We start from the raw sequence: 21,354 nt of genomic DNA, 5'->3' as shown, positions 1-21,354 counted from the left end.
CGCTGGGGGAGGGTGAGCGCCGAGGGAGCGCCACGCTGTCCCTCTACAACCCTCTGCGGTGAAAGAATTCCACAGACTCACTCCCCTCCTTATAACAGCTGCAACTTAACCTGGCTGTTTTTAACCTCCAGCAATGAAGGACAAAATTCCATTTGCCTTCTTGTTGCTCCCGCAAACCAACTCCCTGAGATTCTTGCCCAGTTGTTTAAACTGTGTCTGAAACGGAGGGTGATTTTTAAAGGTCAATATTCCACTCCACCCCTGCGGTGCCCAGTGAGCACGGAGCACATCGATGGTGCCAACAGGTACCGCCATCACCCTCTCCAACAACACCCAGGCCAGGCGGGAAATCTGCTGCCCCGCCCACCTCTCCGAGAATCCGATGGCCGGAACGCTCCAGGTTCCAGGCCGCCTGTTTCCCGCTGACGGAAGGTGGCGAGGTGTTTGCCGGTGGTGGGATTCCGCCACCGTCGATGAGAGTTCCCATTCCCGCGGCGGTGAGAGACCCACGGGATGGGGTACCCGGCATTAAGAATCCCGCTGGTGTGAACGGCCAGAGAATTGTGTCCCAACAGTTGGCCGTTATTGCTGCGGTTTGCCGATTTCTCAGTTCTTATTTGTGGTTCACCCGTCCTTCCTTAATGTCTCGCAACTGTTGCACAACTGTAGCCCCCCTCATGGGGAAGGGGCTTCTTAAACCGACCTCCAGCAACACTCCGGGAGCAGACCAGCCAAGAGGACAGCAGCATGAGGCTCCGGTACCTCCAACTAGCTCTGGCCCTGTCATTCTGCTTAACAAATACAGCACAGGTATGTTCACTTCTCCTGGAGAACACGTTCCTGCAGGGAAAGGGAGAGGGCAGTTAGCAACTTAGAACTGGTCTCTGGGTTAGAGAGAGAGAGAGAGGGGAAATCAGCCAGGGTTCCTGCTCCTGATCACTGTCCAGTGATCCCTGGGTTAGAGAGAGAGAGAGGGGAAATCAGCCAGGGTTCCTGCTCCTGATCACTGTCCAGTGATCCCTGGGTTAGAGAGAGAGGGGAAATCAGCCAGGGTTCCTGCCCCTGATCACTGTCCAGTGATCCCTGGGTTAGAGAGAGAGGGGAAATCAGCCAGGGTTCCTGCTCCTGATCACTGTCCAGTGATCCCTGGGTTAGAGAGAGAGAGAGAGGGGAAATCAGCCAGGGTTCCTGCCCCTGATCACTGTCCAGTGATCCCTGGGTTAGAGAGAGAGAGAGGGGAAATCAGCCAGGGTTCCTGCTCCTGATCACTGTCCAGTGATCCCTGGGTTAGAGAGAGAGGGGAAATCAGCCAGGGTTCCTGCTCCTGATCCCTGTCCAGTGATCCCTGGGTTAGAGAGAGAGGGGGGAAATCAGCCAGGGTTCCTGCTCCTGATCACTGTCCAGTGATCCCTGGGTTAGAGAGAGAGGGGAAATCAGCCAGGGTTCCTGCTCCTGATCACTGTCCAGTGATCCCTGGGTTAGAGAGAGAGAGAGAGGGGAAATCAGCCAGGGTTCCTGCTCCTGATCACTGTCCAGTGATCCCTGGGTTAGAGAGAGAGAGAGAGGGGAAATCAGCCAGGGTTCCTGCTCCTGATCACTGTCCAGTGATCTCTGGGTTAGAGAGAGAGAGGGGAAATCAGCCAGGGTTCCTGCTCCTGATCACTGTCCAGTGATCCCTGGGTTAGAGAGAGGGGGGGAAATCAGCCAGGGTTCCTGCTCCTGATCACTGTCCAGTGATCCCTGGGTTAGAGAGAGAGAGAGGGGAAATCAGCCAGGGTTCCTGCTCCTGATCACTGTCCAGTGATCCCTGGGTTAGAGAGAGAGGGGAAATCAGCCAGGGTTCCTGCTCCTGATCACTGTCCAGTGATCCCTGGGTTAGAGAGAGAGAGAGAGGGGAAATCAGCCAGGGTTCCTGCTCCTGATCACTGTCCAGTGATCCCTGGGTTAGAGAGAGAGAGAGAGGGGAAATCAGCCAGGGTTCCTGCTCCTGATCACTGTCCAGTGATCCCTGGGTTAGAGAGAGAGAGAGGGGAAATCAGCCAGGGTTCCTGCTCCTGATCACTGTCCAGTGATCCCTGGGTTAGAGAGAGAGGGGGGAAATCAGCCAGGGTTCCTGCTCCTGATCACTGTCCAGTGATCCCTGGGTTAGAGAGAGAGAGAGGGGAAATCAGCCAGGGTTCCTGCTCCTGATCACTGTCCAGTGATCCCTGGGTTAGAGAGAGAGAGAGGGGGGAAATCAGCCAGGGTTCCTGCTCCTGATCACTGTCCAGTGATCCCTGGGTTAGAGAGAGAGGGGGGAAATCAGCCAGGGTTCCTGCTCCTGATCACTGTCCAGTGATCCCTGGGTTAGAGAGAGAGAGAGGGGAAATCAGCCAGGGTTCCTGCTCCTGATCACTGTCCAGTGATCCCTGGGTTAGAGAGAGAGAGAGAGGGGAAATCAGCCAGGGTTCCTGCTCCTGATCACTGTCCAGTGATCTCTGGGTTAGAGAGAGAGAGGGGAAATCAGCCAGGGTTCCTGCTCCTGATCACTGTCCAGTGATCCCTGGGTTAGAGAGAGGGGGGGGAAATCAGCCAGGGTTCCTGCTCCTGATCACTGTCCAGTGATCCCTGGGTTAGAGAGAGAGAGGGGAAATCAGCCAGGGTTCCTGCTCCTGATCACTGTCCAGTGATCCCTGGGTTAGAGAGAGAGGGGAAATCAGCCAGGGTTCCTGCTCCTGATCACTGTCCAGTGATCCCTGGGTTAGAGAGAGAGAGAGAGGGGAAATCAGCCAGGGTTCCTGCCCCTGATCACTGTCCAGTGATCCCTGGGTTAGAGAGAGAGGGGAAATCAGCCAGGGTTCCTGCTCCTGATCCCTGGGTTAGAGAGAGAGAGGGGAAATCAGCCAGGGTTCCTGCTCCTGATCACTGTCCAGTGATCCCTGGGTTAGAGAGAGAGGGGAAATCAGCCAGGATTCCTGCTCCTGATCACTGTCCAGTGATCCCTGGGTTAGAGAGAGAGGGGAAATCAGCCAGGGTTCCTGCCCCTGATCACTGTCCAGTGATCCCTGGGTTAGAGAGAGAGAGAGAGGGGAAATCAGCCAGGGTTCCTGCTCCTGATCACTGTCCAGTGATTGGAGAGAGGGAGTTTGGGCTGGTGAATCAAACTGTGTTCTTGCTGATAGCGTGTTAGACAAACAGACTAAAGACCGACTGAGAACAGGAGACCCCCAGAAGGGGTGGGTTTCTCATGGGCACAAGGATGTCACACTCCTGTTGGGGTCAGCCTGGAACGTGGGTGAGGGAAAGGGTGGGGGGTGTGGGGGGGGGGTTGAGGTTACAGAGGGCAGCACTCTGCAACAAAGACCTTAAACTTCAGGCATGGTACCCCCACCCCCACCCCCACCCCATACTCGGGGTAGGGGAGGGGTTAGAGAAAGGAGGCAGTTCTCCTCGAGGTACATTCTGTTGCACCCAAACACACTGATTCAAGGTTCACCAACCCGAGGTGGTGTGCTGTGGGACAAAGTATCGGGGGGGAAAGGGGGGGCGGCGGGGCGGGGGCAGGGGGGAACAGGGGGGCGGCGGGGGGGCAGCGGGAGGGGGCAGACTGGTGGGGGGGGGAACATTCTGCTGTTTCATAGAATCACTGAATCCCTACAGTGCAGAAGGAGGCCACTCGGCCCATTGAGTCTGCACCATCCACAATCCCACCCAGACCCTATCCCTGTAACCACACACATTTACCCTGCTAATACCCCTGATGCTAGGGACAATTTACCCTGGCCAATCCACCCTAACCTACACATCTTTGGACTGTGGGAGGAACCTGGCAGTGGGGAGATGGGATTTTTTGCGACCTTGCTGAGCTCAAAGTGGCTGCCTTGTTCCTCGGTTATTGCACCGTGGGGCAAGTACAGGGTGGGTCCAAGGCTATGCTGGGAGGGGGGGGGGTGGAGGGAGGGAGGGAAGGGGGGGGTGGAGGGAGGGAGGGAGGGAGGGAAGGGGGGGGTGGAGGGAGGGAGGGAAGGGGGGGGTGGAGGGGAGGGAGGGAGGGAAGGGGGGGTGGAGGGGAGGGAGGGAGGGAAGGGGGGGTGGAGTGGGGGAAGGGGGGTGGAGGGAAGGGGGGGTGGAGGAAGGGAGGGAGGGAAGGGGGTGGTGGAGGGAGGGAGGGAGGGAAGGGGGTGGTGGAGGGAGGGAGGGAGGGAAGGGGGTGGTGGAGGGAGGGAGGGAGGGAAGGAGGGAAGGGGGAGGGAAGGAGGGAAGGGGGAGGGAGGGAGGGAAGGGGGGGTGGAGGGAGGGAGGGAGGGAAGGGGGGGTGGAGGGAGGGAGGGAAGGGGGGGTGGAGGGAGGGAGGGAAGGGGGGGTGGAGGGAGGGGGGGTGGGGTGGAGGGAGGGGGGGTGGGGTGTTTGGGTGGAGGGGTGGGGGGGGTGGGGTGTTTGGGTGGAGGGTGGGAGGGGGGGCTCCCCGTGGTGACGAAAGGGGCTTTGGGAGGCCCCGATGTTTAACGATACTGTTTTGCTGTCAGGTGCTGCTGGATGGCTGTTGGTTTAATGAGCTCGGATCGAACATGACGATTAATGTCAGGAACTCGGGGCTTATCAGCGGCAGGTACTCATCGAGTGTGTCACACACCGGAGAGGTGGCAAAGGGAGAACTGATTGGATATCAACAGGATCTGAACCAGCTAACCTTTGGATTTGTGGTGAAGTGGAATATTGGTAATCCAAACGATCGATTTAACTGTGTTCACCTCAGCCTCACGGGGACACATTCCCCCCCCATTCCCCCCCCATTCCCCCCCCCGCAGTGGGAGCGAGTCCCACATTCTCTCCCACTCCCCCCGCGGGAGCGAGTCCCACATTCTCCCCCACTCCCCCCGCGGGAGCGAGTCCCACATTCTCCCCCACTCCCCCCGTGGGAGCGAGTCCCACATTCTCCCCCACTCCCCCCGTGGGAGTATAATTAAGGACCCCACACACCCCGGACATTCTCTCTTCCACCTTCTTCCATCGGGAAAAAGATACAAAAGTCTGAGGTCCCGTACCAACCGACTCAAGAACAGCTTCTTCCCTGCTGCTGTCAGACTTTTGAATGGACCTACCTCGCATTAAGTCGATCTTTCTCCACACCCTCGCTGTGACTGTAACACTACATTCTGCACCCTCTCCTTTCCTTCTCTATGAACGGTATGCTTTGTCTGTATAGTGTGAAGGAAATAATACTTTTCACCGTATACTAGTACATGTGCCAATAATAAATCTAATCAAATGTATTAAGCTGACCTTTCTCTACATCCGAGCTGTGACTGTAACAATACATTCTGCACCCTCTCCTTTCCTTCTCCCTTATGTGCTCTATGAACAGTATGCTTTGTCTGTAACAAGAAACAATACTTTTCACTGTGTCCCAGTACATGTGACAATAATAAATCAATTCAAATCATGTTCAAGAACACACACTCTGTTATTGACATCTCTGCTTCCGAATATCCTTCCTCTGCAGGTAGTATCACAGTTTGGACGGGGCAGTACTTCAGGGTAGGAGCTAAAGAGTATTTGATGACTATTTGGTTACTCCGGCAAAAGGCAAAGAGTCAAAGAGACAACTGGAGTGCGACCAGGTAATGTGTGGGCTGTTTGAGTAGAGCTTGTGTTGTTATACAGCGTTAATTGAAGAACCTTCCAAGCGATGCAGATTACCGAGGTAAACAAGGACTATTTCTTTATTCAATATTTCTGATACCAACTCAAACATAAACAGCTGCAACTCTTTACTGAACTATAACCGAACATCAATGTAACTAACCATCAACTTTAACTATTTAACTGAAAATAGATACAACCAAGTTTCAGAAAACCTTGGCCAAGAAATATCCTCAATGTAGAATCTACCTTCTCCTTCTCTGAAGCATCCTTCAGGGTACACTTCTGCTTCTTGCGATGGTTGGTCTCTTTGAGTCATCACTGCCTCCTGACCCCTCCCCACCACCAAAGCCTGTCCACCGTCTACAAGGACACAGGTCAGGAGTGTGATGGAATACTCCCCACCTGCCTGGATAGGTGCGGCTCCCAACAACACTCGAGAAGCTCGACACCATCCAGGACAAAGCAGCCCCGCTTGATTGGTACCACATCCACAAACACTCACTCCCTCCACCACCGACGCTCAGTGACAGCCGTGTGCACCATCTACAAGATGCACTGCAGCAACTCACCAAAGATCCTTAGACAGCACCTTCCAAACCCATGACCACTTCCATCTGGAAGGACAAGGGACAGCAGACACATGGGGAACACCACCACCTGCAAGTTCCCCTCCAAGCCACTCACCATCCTGACTGGGAAATATATCGGCCGTTCCTTCACAGTCGCTGGGTCAAAATCCTGGAATTCCCTCCCTAACGGCATTGTGGGTCAACCCACAGCACGTGGACTGCAGTGATTCAAGAAGGCAGCTCACCACCACCTTCTCAAGGGGCAACTAGGGATGGGCAATAAATGCTGGGCCCAGCCAGCGATACCCACGTCCCAGGGATGAATTTTAAAAAAAGCTAAGGACTGCATGCCTCTTTATCCATAATTCTCTACCCGCTTCCGGAAGATTCTGCATCTTCCGGCCAATTGTGTCACCAGAAACCAATCACATGACCTCAAACATCCAGTGAAATGACTTTTGAATGAGGCCATTACACCGAGTTCAAACTACACACAACAGCCATAAAAATCAGAGCCCCAATGTCTCAGTTAATATAAACAACTTCCCTTATCCGGGAAGCTTCAGCTCACAGGCCAGAGTAGCTTTATCACCCGCGTCTGGTTTTAATTATAAGTTGACCAAACTTCCCAGCATGCTTAGCTCTCAGCCAGGACTGCCATTTTAAAGCCACGATTGGTGTTAAATCACGGCTGTTCCTTCAGCCAGGCGAATGAGGTTGGCTTGCGAGACTATGAACCACCTAGAAACCCTACAGTTCAGAAAGAGGCCACTTGGCCCTTCGAGTCTGTACTGACCACAATCCCATCCAGACCCGAACCCCCCATGCTCCTAAATATTTACCCACTAATCCCTCCAACCTACACATCTCAGGCACTAAGAGGCAATTTAGCATGGCCAATCCACCGAACCCGCACATCTTTGGACACTAAGGGGCAATTTAGCATGGCCAATCCACCTAACCTACACATCTTTGGGCACTAAGGGGCAATTTAGCATGGCCAATCCCCCTAACCTGCACATCTTTGGACACTAAGGGGCAATTTATCATGGCCAATCCACCCTAACCTGCACATCTTTGGACACTAAGGGGCAATTTAGCATGGCCAATCCACCGAACCCGCACATCTTTGGACACTAAGGGGCAATTTAGCATGGCCAATCCACCTAACCTACACATCTTTGGGCACTAAGGGGCAATTTAGCATGGCCAATCCCCCTAACCTGCACATCTTTGGACACTAAGGGGCAATTTATCATGGCCAATCCACCCTAACCTGCACATCTTTGGACACTAAGGGGCAATTTAGCATGGCCAATCCACCTAACCTACACATCTTTGGACATTAAGGGGCAATTTAGCACGGCCAATCCACCCTAACCTACATGTGTTTTGAACTATGGGAGGAAACTGGAGCAGCTGGAGGAAACCCACACAGACATGGGGAGAACATGCAGACTCCACACAGACAGTGACCCAAGCCGGGAATCGAACCCGGCCTCCTGGCACTGTGAGACAGCAGTGCTAACGCACTGCGCCACCATGCCACCCTATCCTTACCGTACCCGTTATCTCCGAGCATTTTGCCCTTTCTCATTCGATGAAAAATTGTCTTCGGTTAACCCTTGATTTGCAAAGCAAATCCCCATATCTCGCCTTTGGAATTTGTTATGGAAAAATCTGGTCTTGTCCATCCTGTGGTAAAGGCTGGGAAACAGAATGTTACGGGACTTACGCAGATGATGGTTAACCTGTTCATGTTGAAACAAGACACCTTTCGAAGGTCTGTGAGGTGATAAACATTATCCATCACGGCACAGAGAAAGCATGAAACTTGAATTTGAGCAGTTTAACACGCACAGTTACAGTGCAGTGCCGAGGGAGTGCTGCACTGTCTACAGGGGCAGATATTAATACAGGGTCCCACCTGTATACCGAGGTGCTGGAGGCGAAATCTACCCAATCCGATACTCCCCCCTCCACCCACGTCACTAAACACTGTCCAATTGTTACCAAAAAATAATTCATGTGGATCTGATCCCCTCAACGAGGCTGTAATTTTCCCTACAGTACAGCCCTGATAACACATCAAAAATACTTCCTTACACATCATTCAAAAAGCACTATATAAATACAAGCTTTTCTTTCGGTCTCTGTATCTAACCCCGTGCTGTACCTGTCCTGGGAGTGTTTGATGGGGGGACAGTGTAGAGGGAGCTTTACTCTGTATCTAACCCTGTGCTGTACCTGTCCTGGGAGTGTTTGATGGGGACAGTGTAGAGGGAGCTTTACTCTGTATCTAACCCCGTGCTGTACCTGTCCTGGGAGTGTTTGATGGGGGGGACAGTGTAGAGGGAGCTTTACTCTGTATCTAACCCCATGCTGTACCTGTCCTGGGAGTGTTTGATGGGGGGACAGTGTAGAGGGAGCTTTACTCTGTATCTAACCCCGTGCTGTACCTGTCCTGGGAGTGTTTGATGGGGACAGTGTAGAGGGAGATTTACTTTGTATCTAACCCTGTGCTGTACCTGTCCTGGGAGTGTTTGATGGGGACAGTGTAGAGGGAGCTTTACTCTGTATCTAACCCCGTGCTGTACCTGTCCTGGGAGTGTTTGATGGGGGACAGTGTAGAGGGAGCTTTACTCTGTATCTAACCCCGTGCTGTACCTGTCCTGGGAGTGTTTGATGGGGGACAGTGTAGAGGGAGCTTTACTCTGTATCTAACCCCGTGCTGTACCTGTCCTGGGAGTGTTTGATGGGGGACAGTGTAGAGTGAGCTTTACTCTGTATCTGACCCCGTGCTGGGGAGTGTTTGGTGGGGAATTATGACCTTGGGTTTAAGATGATAATGTCTCAGTTGTGTGACTCTGAAATATTGGTGAAATATTTAATTTTGGCTGGGAATTGTGAATGAAATCTATCCATTTCTTGTTGAGCTGTGATTTTTCTGTCTCTGTGTTTGAGATAGAGTTGGGCAGGATGTATTCACCCGTCGCCACAAGGACTGCGACCTCACTGACCCTTGGTCAGAGCCTGGAGAAGGGGAATGGGAGGCTGGATCCAGCACTGAGCCCAGTGGGACTGAACGCGACTGAACACTCCGAGATTCCCAATCCTTTCATTTTCCCCAAATGTCTCAGAACCATGAGTGTAATAAAGGATTGATACATCACAATCCCACGTCTCTCTCTCTCTCTGCTCTTTTCTCTGTTCTAGAAGGTTAACATAGACAATATGAGCAGATGTAAGCTATTCAGACCGTCCAGTCTGCTCTGAGCTGCTCTGGTAACCACAGTATTTATACAACAGCAGAATGAGGCCACTCGGCCCATTGAGTCTGCTCTGCCATTCAATCATGGCTGATATTTTTCTCATCCCCATTCTCCTGCCTTTTCCCCATAACCCCTGATCCCCTTATTAATCAAGAACCTATCTATCTCTGTCTTAAAGACACTCAATGACCCGGCCTCCACAGCCTTCTGCGGCAAAGAGTTCCACAGATTCCCCACTCTCTGGCTGAAGAAATTCCTCCTCATCTCTGTTTTAAAGGATCGTCCCTTTAGCCTGAGGTTGTGCCCTCTGGTTCTAGTTTTTCCTACTAGTGGAAACATCCTCTCCACGTCCACTCTATCCAGGGCCTCGCAGTATCCTGTAAGTTTCAATAAGATCCCTCCCCTCATCCTTCTAAACTCCAACCAGTACAGACCCAGAGTCCTCAACCGTTCCCCATACAACAAGCATCATCATCAAATTCAATATCCCGATTCCCCCCCAATATCCCTCGATCCCTTTAGCCCCAAGAGTGATATCTAATTCCTTCTTGAAATCACACAACGTTTTGGCCTCAACTACTTTCTGTGGGAGTGAATTTCACCTCTCTCTGGGTGAAGAAATTTCCCCTCACCTCAGTTCTAAAAGGTTTACCCCGAATCCTCAAACTCTGACCCCCTAGTTCTGGGCTCCCCCCACCATGGGGAACATTCTTTCTGAATCTACCCTGTCTAACCCTGTTAGAATTTTATAAGTTTCTATCAGATCCCCTCTCACTCTTCTAAACTCCAGTGAATATAATCCGAACCCACTCAGTCTCTCCTCATATGACAGACCTGCCATCCCAGGAATCAGCCTGGTAAACCCTCGCTGTGCTCTCTCTATAGCAAGGACATCCTTCCTCATCGACACGTGGGATATATCGGTGACCATAAGGGATACACAGGTTACTTATTGAACATCAAGGCGTTGGAGACAATGGAGAACCAAAGGGACTTGAGCAAGTAGAAGATGGTTTGAGTAAAGGGATAGAGATGTTTTGCTGCAGTTGTGGATTGGCCATGCTAAATTGACCCTTCACACAGAGAGATTAGCAGATGAGCTTAGAGAGCACCTAACCTGCACATCTTTGGACACTAAGGGACAATTTAGCACGGCCAATCCACCCTAACCTGCACATCTTTCAGACTGTGGGAGGAAACCGGAGCACCCGGAGGAAACCCATGCAGATATGGGGAGAACGTGCAGACTCCACACAGACAGTGACCCAAGCCGGGAATCGAACCCGGGTCCCTGGCTCTGTGAGACAGCAGTGTTAACCCACTGTGTCACCGTGCCCCCGGGAATCGAACCCGGGTCCCTGGCGCTGTGAGACAGCAGTGTTAACCCACTGTGTCACCGTGCCCCCGGGAATCGAACCCGGGTCCCTGGCGCTGTGAGACAGCAGTGTTAACCCACTGTGTCACCGTGCCCCCGGGAATCGAACCCGGGTCCCTGGCGCTGTGAGACAGCAGTGTTAACCCACTGTGTCACCGTGCCCCCGGGAATCGAACCCGGGTCCCTGGCTCTGTGAGACAGCAGTGTTAACCCACTGTGTCACCGTGTCCCCGGGAATCGAACCCGGGTCCCTGGCTCTGTGAGACAGCAGTGTTAACCCACTGTGTCACCGTGCCCCCGGGAATCGAACCCGGGTCCCTGGCGCTGTGAGACAGCAGTGTTAACCCACTGTGTCACCGTGCCCCCGGGAATCGAACCCGGGTCCCTGGCTCTGTGAGGGGGCAGTGTTAACCCACTGTGTCACCGTGCCCCCGGGAATCGAACCCGGGTCCCTGGCGCTGTGAGACAGCAGTGTTAACCCACTGTGTCACCGTGCCCCCGGGAATCGAACCCGGGTCCCTGGCTCTGTGAGACAGCAGTGTTAACCCACTGTGTCACCGTGTCCCCGGGAATCGAACCCGGGTCCCTGGCTCTGTGAGACAGCAGTGTTAACCCACTGTGTCACCGTGCCCCCGGGAATCGAACCCGGGTCCCTGGCGCTGTGAGACAGCAGTGTTAACCCACTGTGTCACCGTGCCCCCGGGAATCGAACCCGGGTCCCTGGCGCTGTGAGACAGCAGTGTTAACCCACTGTGTCACCGTGCCCCCGGGAATCGAACCCGGGTCCCTGGCGCTGTGAGGCAGCAGTGTTAACCCACTGTGTCACCGTGCCCCCGGGAATCGAACCCAGGTCCCTGGCGCTGTGAGACAGCAGTGTTAACCCACTGTGTCACCGTGCCCCCGGGAATCGAACCCGGGTCCCTGGCGCTGTGAGGCAGCAGTGTTAACCCACTGTGTCACCGTGCCCCCGGGAATCGAACCCAGGTCCCTGGCGCTGTGAGACAGCAGTGTTAACCCACTGTGTCACCGTGCCCCCGGGAATCGAACCCGGGTCCCTGGCGCTGTGAGACAGCAGTGTTAACCCACTGTGTCACCGTGCCCCCGGGAATCGAACCCGGGTCCCTGGCTCTGTGAGACAGCAGTGTTAACCCACTGTGTCACCGTGTCCCTGGGAATCGAACCCGGGTCCCTGGCTCTGTGAGACAGCAGTGTTAACCCACTGTGTCACCGTGTCCCCGGGAATCGAACCCGGGTCCCTGGCTCTGTGAGGCAGCAGTGTTAACCCACTGTGTCACCGTGTCCCCGGGAATTGAACCCGGGTCCCTGGCTCTGTGAGACAGCAGTGTTAACCCACTGTGTCACCGTGTCCCCGGGAATCGAACCCGGGTCCCTGGCTCTGTGAGACAGCAGTGTTAACCCACTGTGTCACCGTGCCCCCGGGAATCGAACCCGGGTCCCTGGCTCTGTGAGACAGCAGTGTTAACCCACTGTGTCACCGTGCCCCCGGGAATCGAACCCGGGTCCCTGGCTCTGTGAGACAGCAGTGTTAACCCACTGTGTCACCGTGCCCCCGGGAATCGAACCCGGGTCCCTGGCTCTGTGAGACAGCAGTGTTAACCCACTGTGTCACCGTGCCCCCGGGAATCGAACCCGGGTCCCTGGCTCTGTGATACAGCAGTGTTAACCCACTGTGTTACCCTATGGTGGAGTGTTTGGAGTTGGTGTAAGTAGAAGAGAATGCAGACGTCTCAGGCAATGCTGTGGGCTTGGAGGAGATTGCAGAGATAGGAACGAGTGTGGGAGGACACAGGGATTTGAATAACTCGGGTTAGACTTTGTAAAGTGGGGGTGTTTCTTGATCAGAAAGCAAACACTGGGAGGAATAGGGGATTGGGACAAAGTTCAGTTTGGAATCAGTGATCTTCAACTCGATAAAACCTTGTCTTGGCCACGTTTGGAATGAGCAGGTTTGGGCACCACACCTTGTAAGGAAAATATTGACGTTGGAGGGATTGCCGATTTACTACGAGGAGAGATTACACCAACAGGGCACTTGCTGCAGACATTCGATTCGATTTATTATTGTTACATGTGTCGGGACACAGTGAAAAGTATTGCTTCTTGTGCACTATACAAAGCATACTCTTCATAGAGAAGAAGGCGAGAGAGTGCAGAATGTAACGCGGTACAGTGACACAGTGGGTTAACACTGCTGTCTCACAGCGCCAGGGACCTGGGTTCAATTCCCGGGGACACGGTGACACAGTGGGTTAACACTGCTGTCTCACAGAGCCAGGGACCCGGGTTCGATTCCCGGGGGCACGGTGACACAGTGGGTTAACACTGCTGTCTCACAGAGCCAGGGACCCGGGTTCGATTCCCGGGGGCACGGTGACACAGTGGGTTAACACTGCTGTCTCACAGAGCCAGGGACCCGGGTTCGATTCCCGGGGACACGGTGACACAGTGGGTTAACACTGCTGTCTCACAGAGCCAGGGACCCGGGTTCGATTCCCGGGGGCACGGTGACACAGTGGGTTAACACTGCTGTCTCACAGAGCCAGGGACCCGGGTTCGATTCCCGGGGACACGGTGACACAGTGGGTTAACACTGCTGTCTCACAGCGCCAGGGACCCGGGTTCGATTCCTGGCTCAGGTCACTGTCTGTGCGGAGTGTGCACATTCTCCCCGTGTCTGCGTGGGTTTCCTCTGGGTGCTCCGGTTTCCTCCCACATTCCAAAGATGTGCAGGTTAGGTGGATTGGCCATGCTAAATTGCCCCTCGGTGTCAGGGGGGAGTAGCTAGTGTAAGTGCGTGGGGTTATGTGGATAAGGCCTGGGTGGGATTGTGGTCAGTGCAGACCCAATGGGCCGAATGGCCTCTTTCTGCACTGTAGGGATAGTATGATTCGATGGAATAAGTGTCACGTGTGTGTTACGGATGGTTACCTTGGCTGGAAGCGAGCTGAGTGCAGACTGCATTGTGTTTAGCCGCTCAGCCATACAGGAGTTGGAGGAGAAAGTTTGTGTTTGGCCGATAGCTCCAACGCTCCAATACACTCACACAATCTGTGCCCCATCCCTCCCTGGCACTGAGCCAGTCTGAGCTGGCAGCCTCGGTGCTTAGGCTGGTGTGAGAGAGAATCATTCTCATTGCTATTCGGATTGGCGGTTGGTGACTAGTGGAGTGCCCCAGGGGTCGGTGCTGGGGCCTCAGCTATTTACCATTTATATAGATGATCTGGAGGAGGGAACCGAGTGCAGGGTGTCGAAATTTGCTGATGACACCAAGATTGGGGGAAAGGCAAATTGTGCGGAGGGTGTGGAGAGTCTGCAGAAGGATCTAGATAGGCTGGGCGAATGGGCCAGGAAATGGCAAATGGAATTTAATGTTGGCAAGTGTGAGGTGGTCCACTTTGGTAGGAAGAATGGTAGGAAGGACTATTACTTACGTGGCGAAAAACTGCAGCAGGCGACGGTGCAGAGGGACCTCGGGGTCCTTGTGCATGAGTCGCAAAAACCCAGCCTGCAGGTGCAGCAGGTGGTCAAGAAGGCGAATGGGATGCTGGCCTTCATAGCGAGGGGGATTGAATATAAAAGTAGGGAGGTCTTGCTGCGGCTGTATAGGGCATTGGTGAGGCCGCAGCTGGAGTACTGTGTGCAGTTTTGGTCGCCGCACTTACGCAAGGATATTTTGGCCTTGGAGGGAGCGCAGAGGAGGTTTACTAGGCTGATACCGGAGTTGAGGGGGTTGAGCTATGAGGAGAGGCTGAATAAATTAGGCTTGTACTCGTTAGAGTTTAGAAGGATGAGGGGAGATCTCATTGAGACGTATAAGATGATGAATGGGATGGATAGGATAGAGGTGGAGAGACTCTTCCCGCTCAGAAAGGACAGTAGGACTAGGGGGCACAGCCTCAAGATAAAGGGGGGGTGGTTTAGAACGGAGTTGAGGAGGAACTTCTTCACTCAAAGGGTGGTGAATCTCTGGAATTCTCTGCCCGTTGAAGTGGTGGAGGCTGCCTCGCTAAATATATTTAAGACGCGGGTTGATGGGTTTTTGATAAGAGAGGGGATTAAGGGTTATGGGGAGAGGGTGGGAATGTGGAACTGAGCCACGACAGATCAGCCATGATCTTATTGAGTGGCGGGGCAGGCTCGAAGGGCTAGATGGCCTACTCCTGCTCCTATTTCTTATGTTCTTATGAACCGGGAAGGACATTCTTCAAGGCGGGGGGGCGTAAATCAGGTAGATTGATGGGGCTTTCTTTCTGCATTGAATTCCCTACAAAGCAGGTCATTTAACCCAATGTGTCCCTGTTCCACATGAGTCTTCAAAGATGTGCGGGTTAGGTGGATTGGCCATGTTAAATTGCCCCTTAATGTCCAAAGATGAGCAGGTTAGGTGGATTGGCCATGTTAAATTGCCCCTTAATGTCCAAAGATGTGCGGGTTAGGTGGATTGGCCATGTTAAATTGATGTGGATGTGCCGGTGTTGGACTGGGGTAAACACAGTAAGAAGTCTGACAACACCAGGTTTAAGTCCAACCGATTTATTTGATTGTAAACCCACTAGCTTTCGAGGTTTCCCTCTTCTTCAGGTGAAAGACTGAGTTTAGTGAGTTTACTATCAAATAAATTGGTTGGACTTAAACCTGGTGTTGTCAGACTTTTTACTGTGTTTACCCCAGTCCAACACCAGCACATCCACATCACACTGCACTAGTCACATCCTCATAGAATTCCAATAAATTTGTCAAACACGACTTCCCCTTAACGAATCTGTGCTGCGTCTGCTCTATCAAACCATTCTTTTCTCAGTGCCTCGCTATTTCTTCTTTGATGACGGATTCTAGCATTTTTCCAACTACACACGTTAAACTAACCAGCCTATAATTCCCTGCCTTTTGTCTGCTACCTTTTTTAAACAGCAACGTAACAATAGCCGTTTTCCAATCTTCCGGCACTTCCCTGGAGTCCAGTGAATTTTGATAAATAATTACTAAGGCATCTACTATCACCTCTGCCATTTCCTTCAGAACCCTGGGATACATTCCATCCAGTCCTGGGGACTTGTCCACCAAAAGTCCCGTTAGTCTACCAAGCACTTCCAATACATGTGACAATAATAAATCAAATCAAATATATTAAGCTGATCTTTCTCTACATCCTATCACTGTAACACTGCATTCTACAGAGGGACATATTGTGTGTATTGTTAATGGGGGAGAGGGGGGATGTTGTGTGTATTGTTAATGGGGTTGAGCTGGTGTATTGTTAATGGGGGGGGTGAGTTAATGTGTGTTTAGTGGGGGGGTGGTGAGCTGGAGTGTGTTGTTAATGGGGGGGGGAGCTGGTGTGTTGTTGGGGGGGGAGCTGGTGTGTTTTTATGAATGAACCCAGTGTTACAGGAACTCCCCAGTTGGATACAGTGTTGTTAATGGGGGGGGATATTGTGTGTATTGTTAATGGGGGGGGTGAGCTGGTGTATTGTTTGGGGGGGGTGCTGGTGTATTGTTTGGGGGGGGAGCTGGTGTATTTTTATGAATGAACCCAGTGTGACAGGAACTCCCCAGTTGGATACAGTGTTGTTAATGGGGGGGGGGGGATATTGAGTGTATTGTTAATAGGGGGGGGGGATATTGTGTGTATTGTTAATGGGGGGTGGTGAGCTGGTGTATTGTTTGGGGGGGAGCTGGTGTATTTTTATGAATGAACCCAGTGTGACAGGAACTCCCCAGTTGGATACAGTGTTGTTAATGGGGGGGGTGCTGTTGTATTGTTTGGGGGGGAGCTGGTGTATTTTTATGAATGAACCCAGTGTTACAGGAACTCCCCAGTTGGATACAGTGTTGTTAATGGGGGGGGGGGGATATTGTGTGTATTGTTAATGGGGGGGAAGCTGGTGTATTGTTTGGGGGGGGAGCTGGTGTATTTTTATGAATGAACCCAGTGTGACAGGAACTCCCCAGTTGGATACAGTGTTGTTAATGGGGGGGATATTGTGTGTATTGTTAATGGGGGGGGGGAGCTGGTGTATTGTTGGGGGGGAGCTGGTGTATTTTTATGAATGAACCCAGTGTGACAGGAACTCCCCAGTTGGATACAGTGTTGTTAATGGGGGGGATATTGTGTGTATTGTTAATGGGGGGGTGAGCTGGTGTATTGTTGGGGGGGAGCTGGTGTGTTTTTATGAATGAACCCAGTGTGACAGGAACTCCCCAGTTGGATACAGTGTTGTTAATGGGGGGGGGTGCTGTTGTATTGTTTGGGGGGAGGTGAGCTGGTGTATTGTTTGGGGGGGGTGAGCTGGTGTATTGTTTGGGGGGGGTGAACTGGTGTATTTTTATGAATGAACCCAGTGTGACAGGAACTCCCCAGTTGGATACAGTGTTGTTAATGGGGGGGGTGCTGTTGTATTGTTTGGGGGGGGGAGCTGGTGTATTTTTATGAATGAACCCAGTGTGACAGGAACTCCCCAGATGGATACAGTGTTGTTAATGGGGGGGGTGAGCTGGTGTATTGTTTGGGGGGGGAGCTGGTGTATTTTTATGAATGAACCCAGTGTGACAGGAACTCCCCAGTTGGATACAGCGTTGTTAATGGGGGGGATATTGTGTGTATTGTTAATGGGGGGGGGGAGCTGGTGTATTGTTGGGGGGGAGCTGGTGTATTTTTATGAATGAACCCAGTGTGACAGGAACTCCCCAGTTGGATACAGTGTTGTTAATGGGGGGGATATTGTGTGTATTGTTAATGGGGGGGGGTGAGCTGGTGTATTGTTTGGGGGGGGAGCTGGTGTATTTTTATGAATGAACCCAGTGTTACAGGAACTCCCCAGTTGGATACAGTGTTGTTAATGGGGGGGTGCTGTTGTATTGTTTGGGGGGGGGAGGTGAGCTGGTGTATTGTTTGGGGGGGGAGCTGGTGTATTTTTATGAATGAACCCAGTGTGACAGGAACTCCCCAGATGGATACAGTGTTGTTAATGGGGGGGGGGATATTGAGTGTATTGTTTGGGGGGGGATGAGCTGGTGTATTGTTTGGGGGGGGAGCTGGTGTATTTTTATGAATGAACCCAGTGTGACAGGAACTCCCCAGTTGGATACAGTGTTGTTAATGGGGGGGATATTGTGTGTATTGTTAATGGGGGGGGGGAGCTGGTGTATTGTTGGGGGGGAGCTGGTGTATTTTTATGAATGAACCCAGTGTGACAGGAACTCCCCAGTTGGATACAGTGTTGTTAATGGGGGGGATATTGTGTGTATTGTTAATGGGGGGGGGGTGAGCTGGTGTATTGTTTGGGGGGGGAGCTGGTGTATTTTTATGAATGAACCCAGTGTGACAGGAACTCCCCAGTTGGATACAGTGTTGTTAATGGGGGGGTGAGCTGGTGTATTGTTTGTGGGGGGGGGAGCTGGTGTATTTTTATGAATGAACCCAGTGTGACAGGAACTCCCCAGTTGGATACAGTGTTGTTAATGGGGGGGATATTGTGTGTATTGTTAATGGGGGGGGGGGGTGAGCTGGTGTATTGTTTGGGGGGGGGAGCTGGTGTATTTTTATGAATGAACCCAGTGTGACAGGAACTCCCCAGTTGGATACAGTGTTGTTAATGGGGGGGTGAGCTGGTGTATTGTTTGTGGGGGGGGGAGCTGGTGTATTTTTATGAATGAACCCAGTGTGACAGGAACTCCCCAGTTGGATACAGTGTTGTTAATGGGGGGGATATTGTGTGTATTGTTAATGGGGGGGGGGGGGTGAGCTGGTGTATTGTTTGGGGGGGGAGCTGGTGTATTTTTATGAATGAACCCAGTGTGACAGGAACTCCCCAGTTGGATACAGTGTTGTTAATGGGGGGGTGAGCTGGTGTATTGTTTGTGGGGGGGGGAGCTGGTGTATTTTTATGAATGAACCCAGTGTGACAGGAACTCCCCAGTTGGATACAGTGTTGTTAATGGGGGGGATATTGTGTGTATTGTTAATGGGGGGGGGGGGTGAGCTGGTGTATTGTTTGGGGGGGGAGCTGGTGTATTTTTATGAATGAACCCAGTGTGACAGGAACTCCCCAGTTGGATACAGTGTTGTTAATGGGGGGGTGAGCTGGTGTATTGTTTGTGGGGGGGGGAGCTGGTGTATTTTTATGAATGAACCCAGTGTGACAGGAACTCCCCAGTTGGATACAGTGTTGTTAATGGGGGGGTGAGCTGGTGTATTGTTTGTGGGGGGGGGAAGCTGGTGTATTTTTATGAATGAACCCAGTGTGACAGGAACTCCCCAGTTGGATACAGTGTTGTTAATGGGGGGGATATTGTGTGTATTGTTAATGGGGGGGGGGTGAGCTGGTGTATTGTTTGGGGGGGGGGGAGCTGGTGTATTTTTATGAATGAACCCAGTGTGACAGGAACTCCCCAGTTGGATACAGTGTTGTTAATGGGGGGGTGAGCTGGTGTATTGTTTGTGGGGGGGGAGCTGGTGTATTTTTATGAATGAACCCAGTGTGACAGGAACTCCCCAGTTGGATACAGTGTTGTTAATGGGGGGGGATATTGTGTGTATTGTTAATGGGGGGGGGGATATTGTGTGTATTGTTTGGGGGGGAAGCTGGTGTATTTTTATGAATGAACCCAGTGTGACAGGAACTCCCCAGTTGGATACAGTGTTGTTAATGGGGGGGGATATTGTGTGTATTGTTAATGGGGGGGGAGCTGGTGTATTTTTATGAATGAACCCAGTGTGACAGGAACTCCCCAGTTGGATACAGTGTTGTTAATGGGGGGGGGGATATTGTGTGTATTGTTTGGGGGGGGAGCTGGTGTATTTTTATGAATGAACCCAGTGTGACAGGAACTCCCCAGTTGGATACAGTGTTGTTAATGGGGGGGTGAGCTGGTGTATTGTTTGTGGGGGGGGGAGCTGGTGTATTTTTATGAATGAACCCAGTGTGACAGGAACTCCCCAGTTGGATACAGTGTTGTTAATGGGGGGGATATTGTGTGTATTGTTAATGGGGGGGGGGGGTGAGCTGGTGTATTGTTTGGGGGGGGAGCTGGTGTATTTTTATGAATGAACCCAGTGTGACAGGAACTCCCCAGTTGGATACAGTGTTGTTAATGGGGGGGTGAGCTGGTGTATTGTTTGTGGGGGGGGGAGCTGGTGTATTTTTATGAATGAACCCAGTGTGACAGGAACTCCCCAGTTGGATACAGTGTTGTTAATGGGGGGGTGAGCTGGTGTATTGTTTGTGGGGGGGGGAAGCTGGTGTATTTTTATGAATGAACCCAGTGTGACAGGAACTCCCCAGTTGGATACAGTGTTGTTAATGGGGGGGATATTGTGTGTATTGTTAATGGGGGGGGGGGTGAGCTGGTGTATTGTTTGGGGGGGGGGGAGCTGGTGTATTTTTATGAATGAACCCAGTGTGACAGGAACTCCCCAGTTGGATACAGTGTTGTTAATGGGGGGGTGAGCTGGTGTATTGTTTGTGGGGGGGGAGCTGGTGTATTTTTATGAATGAACCCAGTGTGACAGGAACTCCCCAGTTGGATACAGTGTTGTTAATGGGGGGGGATATTGTGTGTATTGTTAATGGGGGGGGGGGATATTGTGTGTATTGTTTGGGGGGGAAGCTGGTGTATTTTTATGAATGAACCCAGTGTGACAGGAACTCCCCAGTTGGATACAGTGTTGTTAATGGGGGGGGATATTGTGTGTATTGTTAATGGGGGGGGAGCTGGTGTATTTTTATGAATGAACCCAGTGTGACAGGAACTCCCCAGTTGGATACAGTGTTGTTAATGGGGGGGGGGATATTGTGTGTATTGTTTGGGGGGGGAGCTGGTGTATTTTTATGAATGAACCCAGTGTGACAGGAACTCCCCAGTTGGATACAGTGTTGTTAATGGGGGGGGGTGCTGTTGTATTGTTTGGGGGGGGAGCTGGTGTATTTTTATGAATGAACCCAGTGTGACAGGAACTCCCCAGTTGGATACAGTGTTGTTAATGGGGGGGGGGTGCTGTTGTATTGTTTGGGGGGGGAGCTGGTGTATTTTTATGAATGAACCCAGTGTGACAGGAACTCCCCAGTTGGATACAGTGTTGTTAATGGGGGAGGGGGATATTGAGTGTATTGTTAATGGGGGGGGGGATATTGTGTGTATTGTTGGGGGGGAGCTGGTGTATTTTTATGAATGAACCCAGTGTGACAGGAACTCCCCAGTTGGATACAGTGTTGTTAATGGGGGAGGGGGATATTGAGTGTATTGTTAATGGGGGGGGGGATATTGTGTGTATTGTTGGGGGGGGAGCTGGTGTATTTTTATGAATGAACCCAGTGTGACAGGAACTCCCCAGTTGGATACAGTGTTGCAGGCCGATGTAACAATTTGAGAAGGTTCCTTTCCGGAGCTGACGTCAGGCCCTGGGCATTTCCGTGTTAGTTTCAGTAAATAACAGGGTGGGATTGAGAGCCAGGGGGGCTTTGGGATTCCCTCCCCAGCCCCCTCTCCACCT

The 21,354-nt window shown here is 52.1% G+C and overlaps 1 protein-coding gene across 1 annotated transcript; it reads left to right on the top strand.

Moving 5' to 3' along the window:
• Positions 1 to 747: 747 nt before the first annotated feature.
• On the top strand, positions 748 to 9,359 carry LOC145339723 (avidin-like). The gene is made up of 4 exons (XM_080184246.1): positions 748 to 810; positions 4,506 to 4,698; positions 5,483 to 5,600; positions 9,163 to 9,359. The coding sequence occupies exons 1-4, from the start codon at positions 748 to 750 to the stop codon at positions 9,287 to 9,289; spliced, it is 501 nt and encodes a 166-aa protein (XP_080040372.1). The 3' UTR covers positions 9,290 to 9,359.
• Positions 9,360 to 21,354: the final 11,995 nt, after the last annotated feature.

The sequence above is a fragment of the Carcharhinus amblyrhynchos genome, unplaced genomic scaffold, assembly GCF_965287045.1.
Source record: "Carcharhinus amblyrhynchos unplaced genomic scaffold, sCarAmb.v2.hapA scaffold_633, whole genome shotgun sequence".
Lineage (NCBI taxonomy): Eukaryota > Metazoa > Chordata > Chondrichthyes > Carcharhiniformes > Carcharhinidae > Carcharhinus > Carcharhinus amblyrhynchos.
This window is presented reverse-complemented; position numbering and strand designations above follow the sequence as displayed.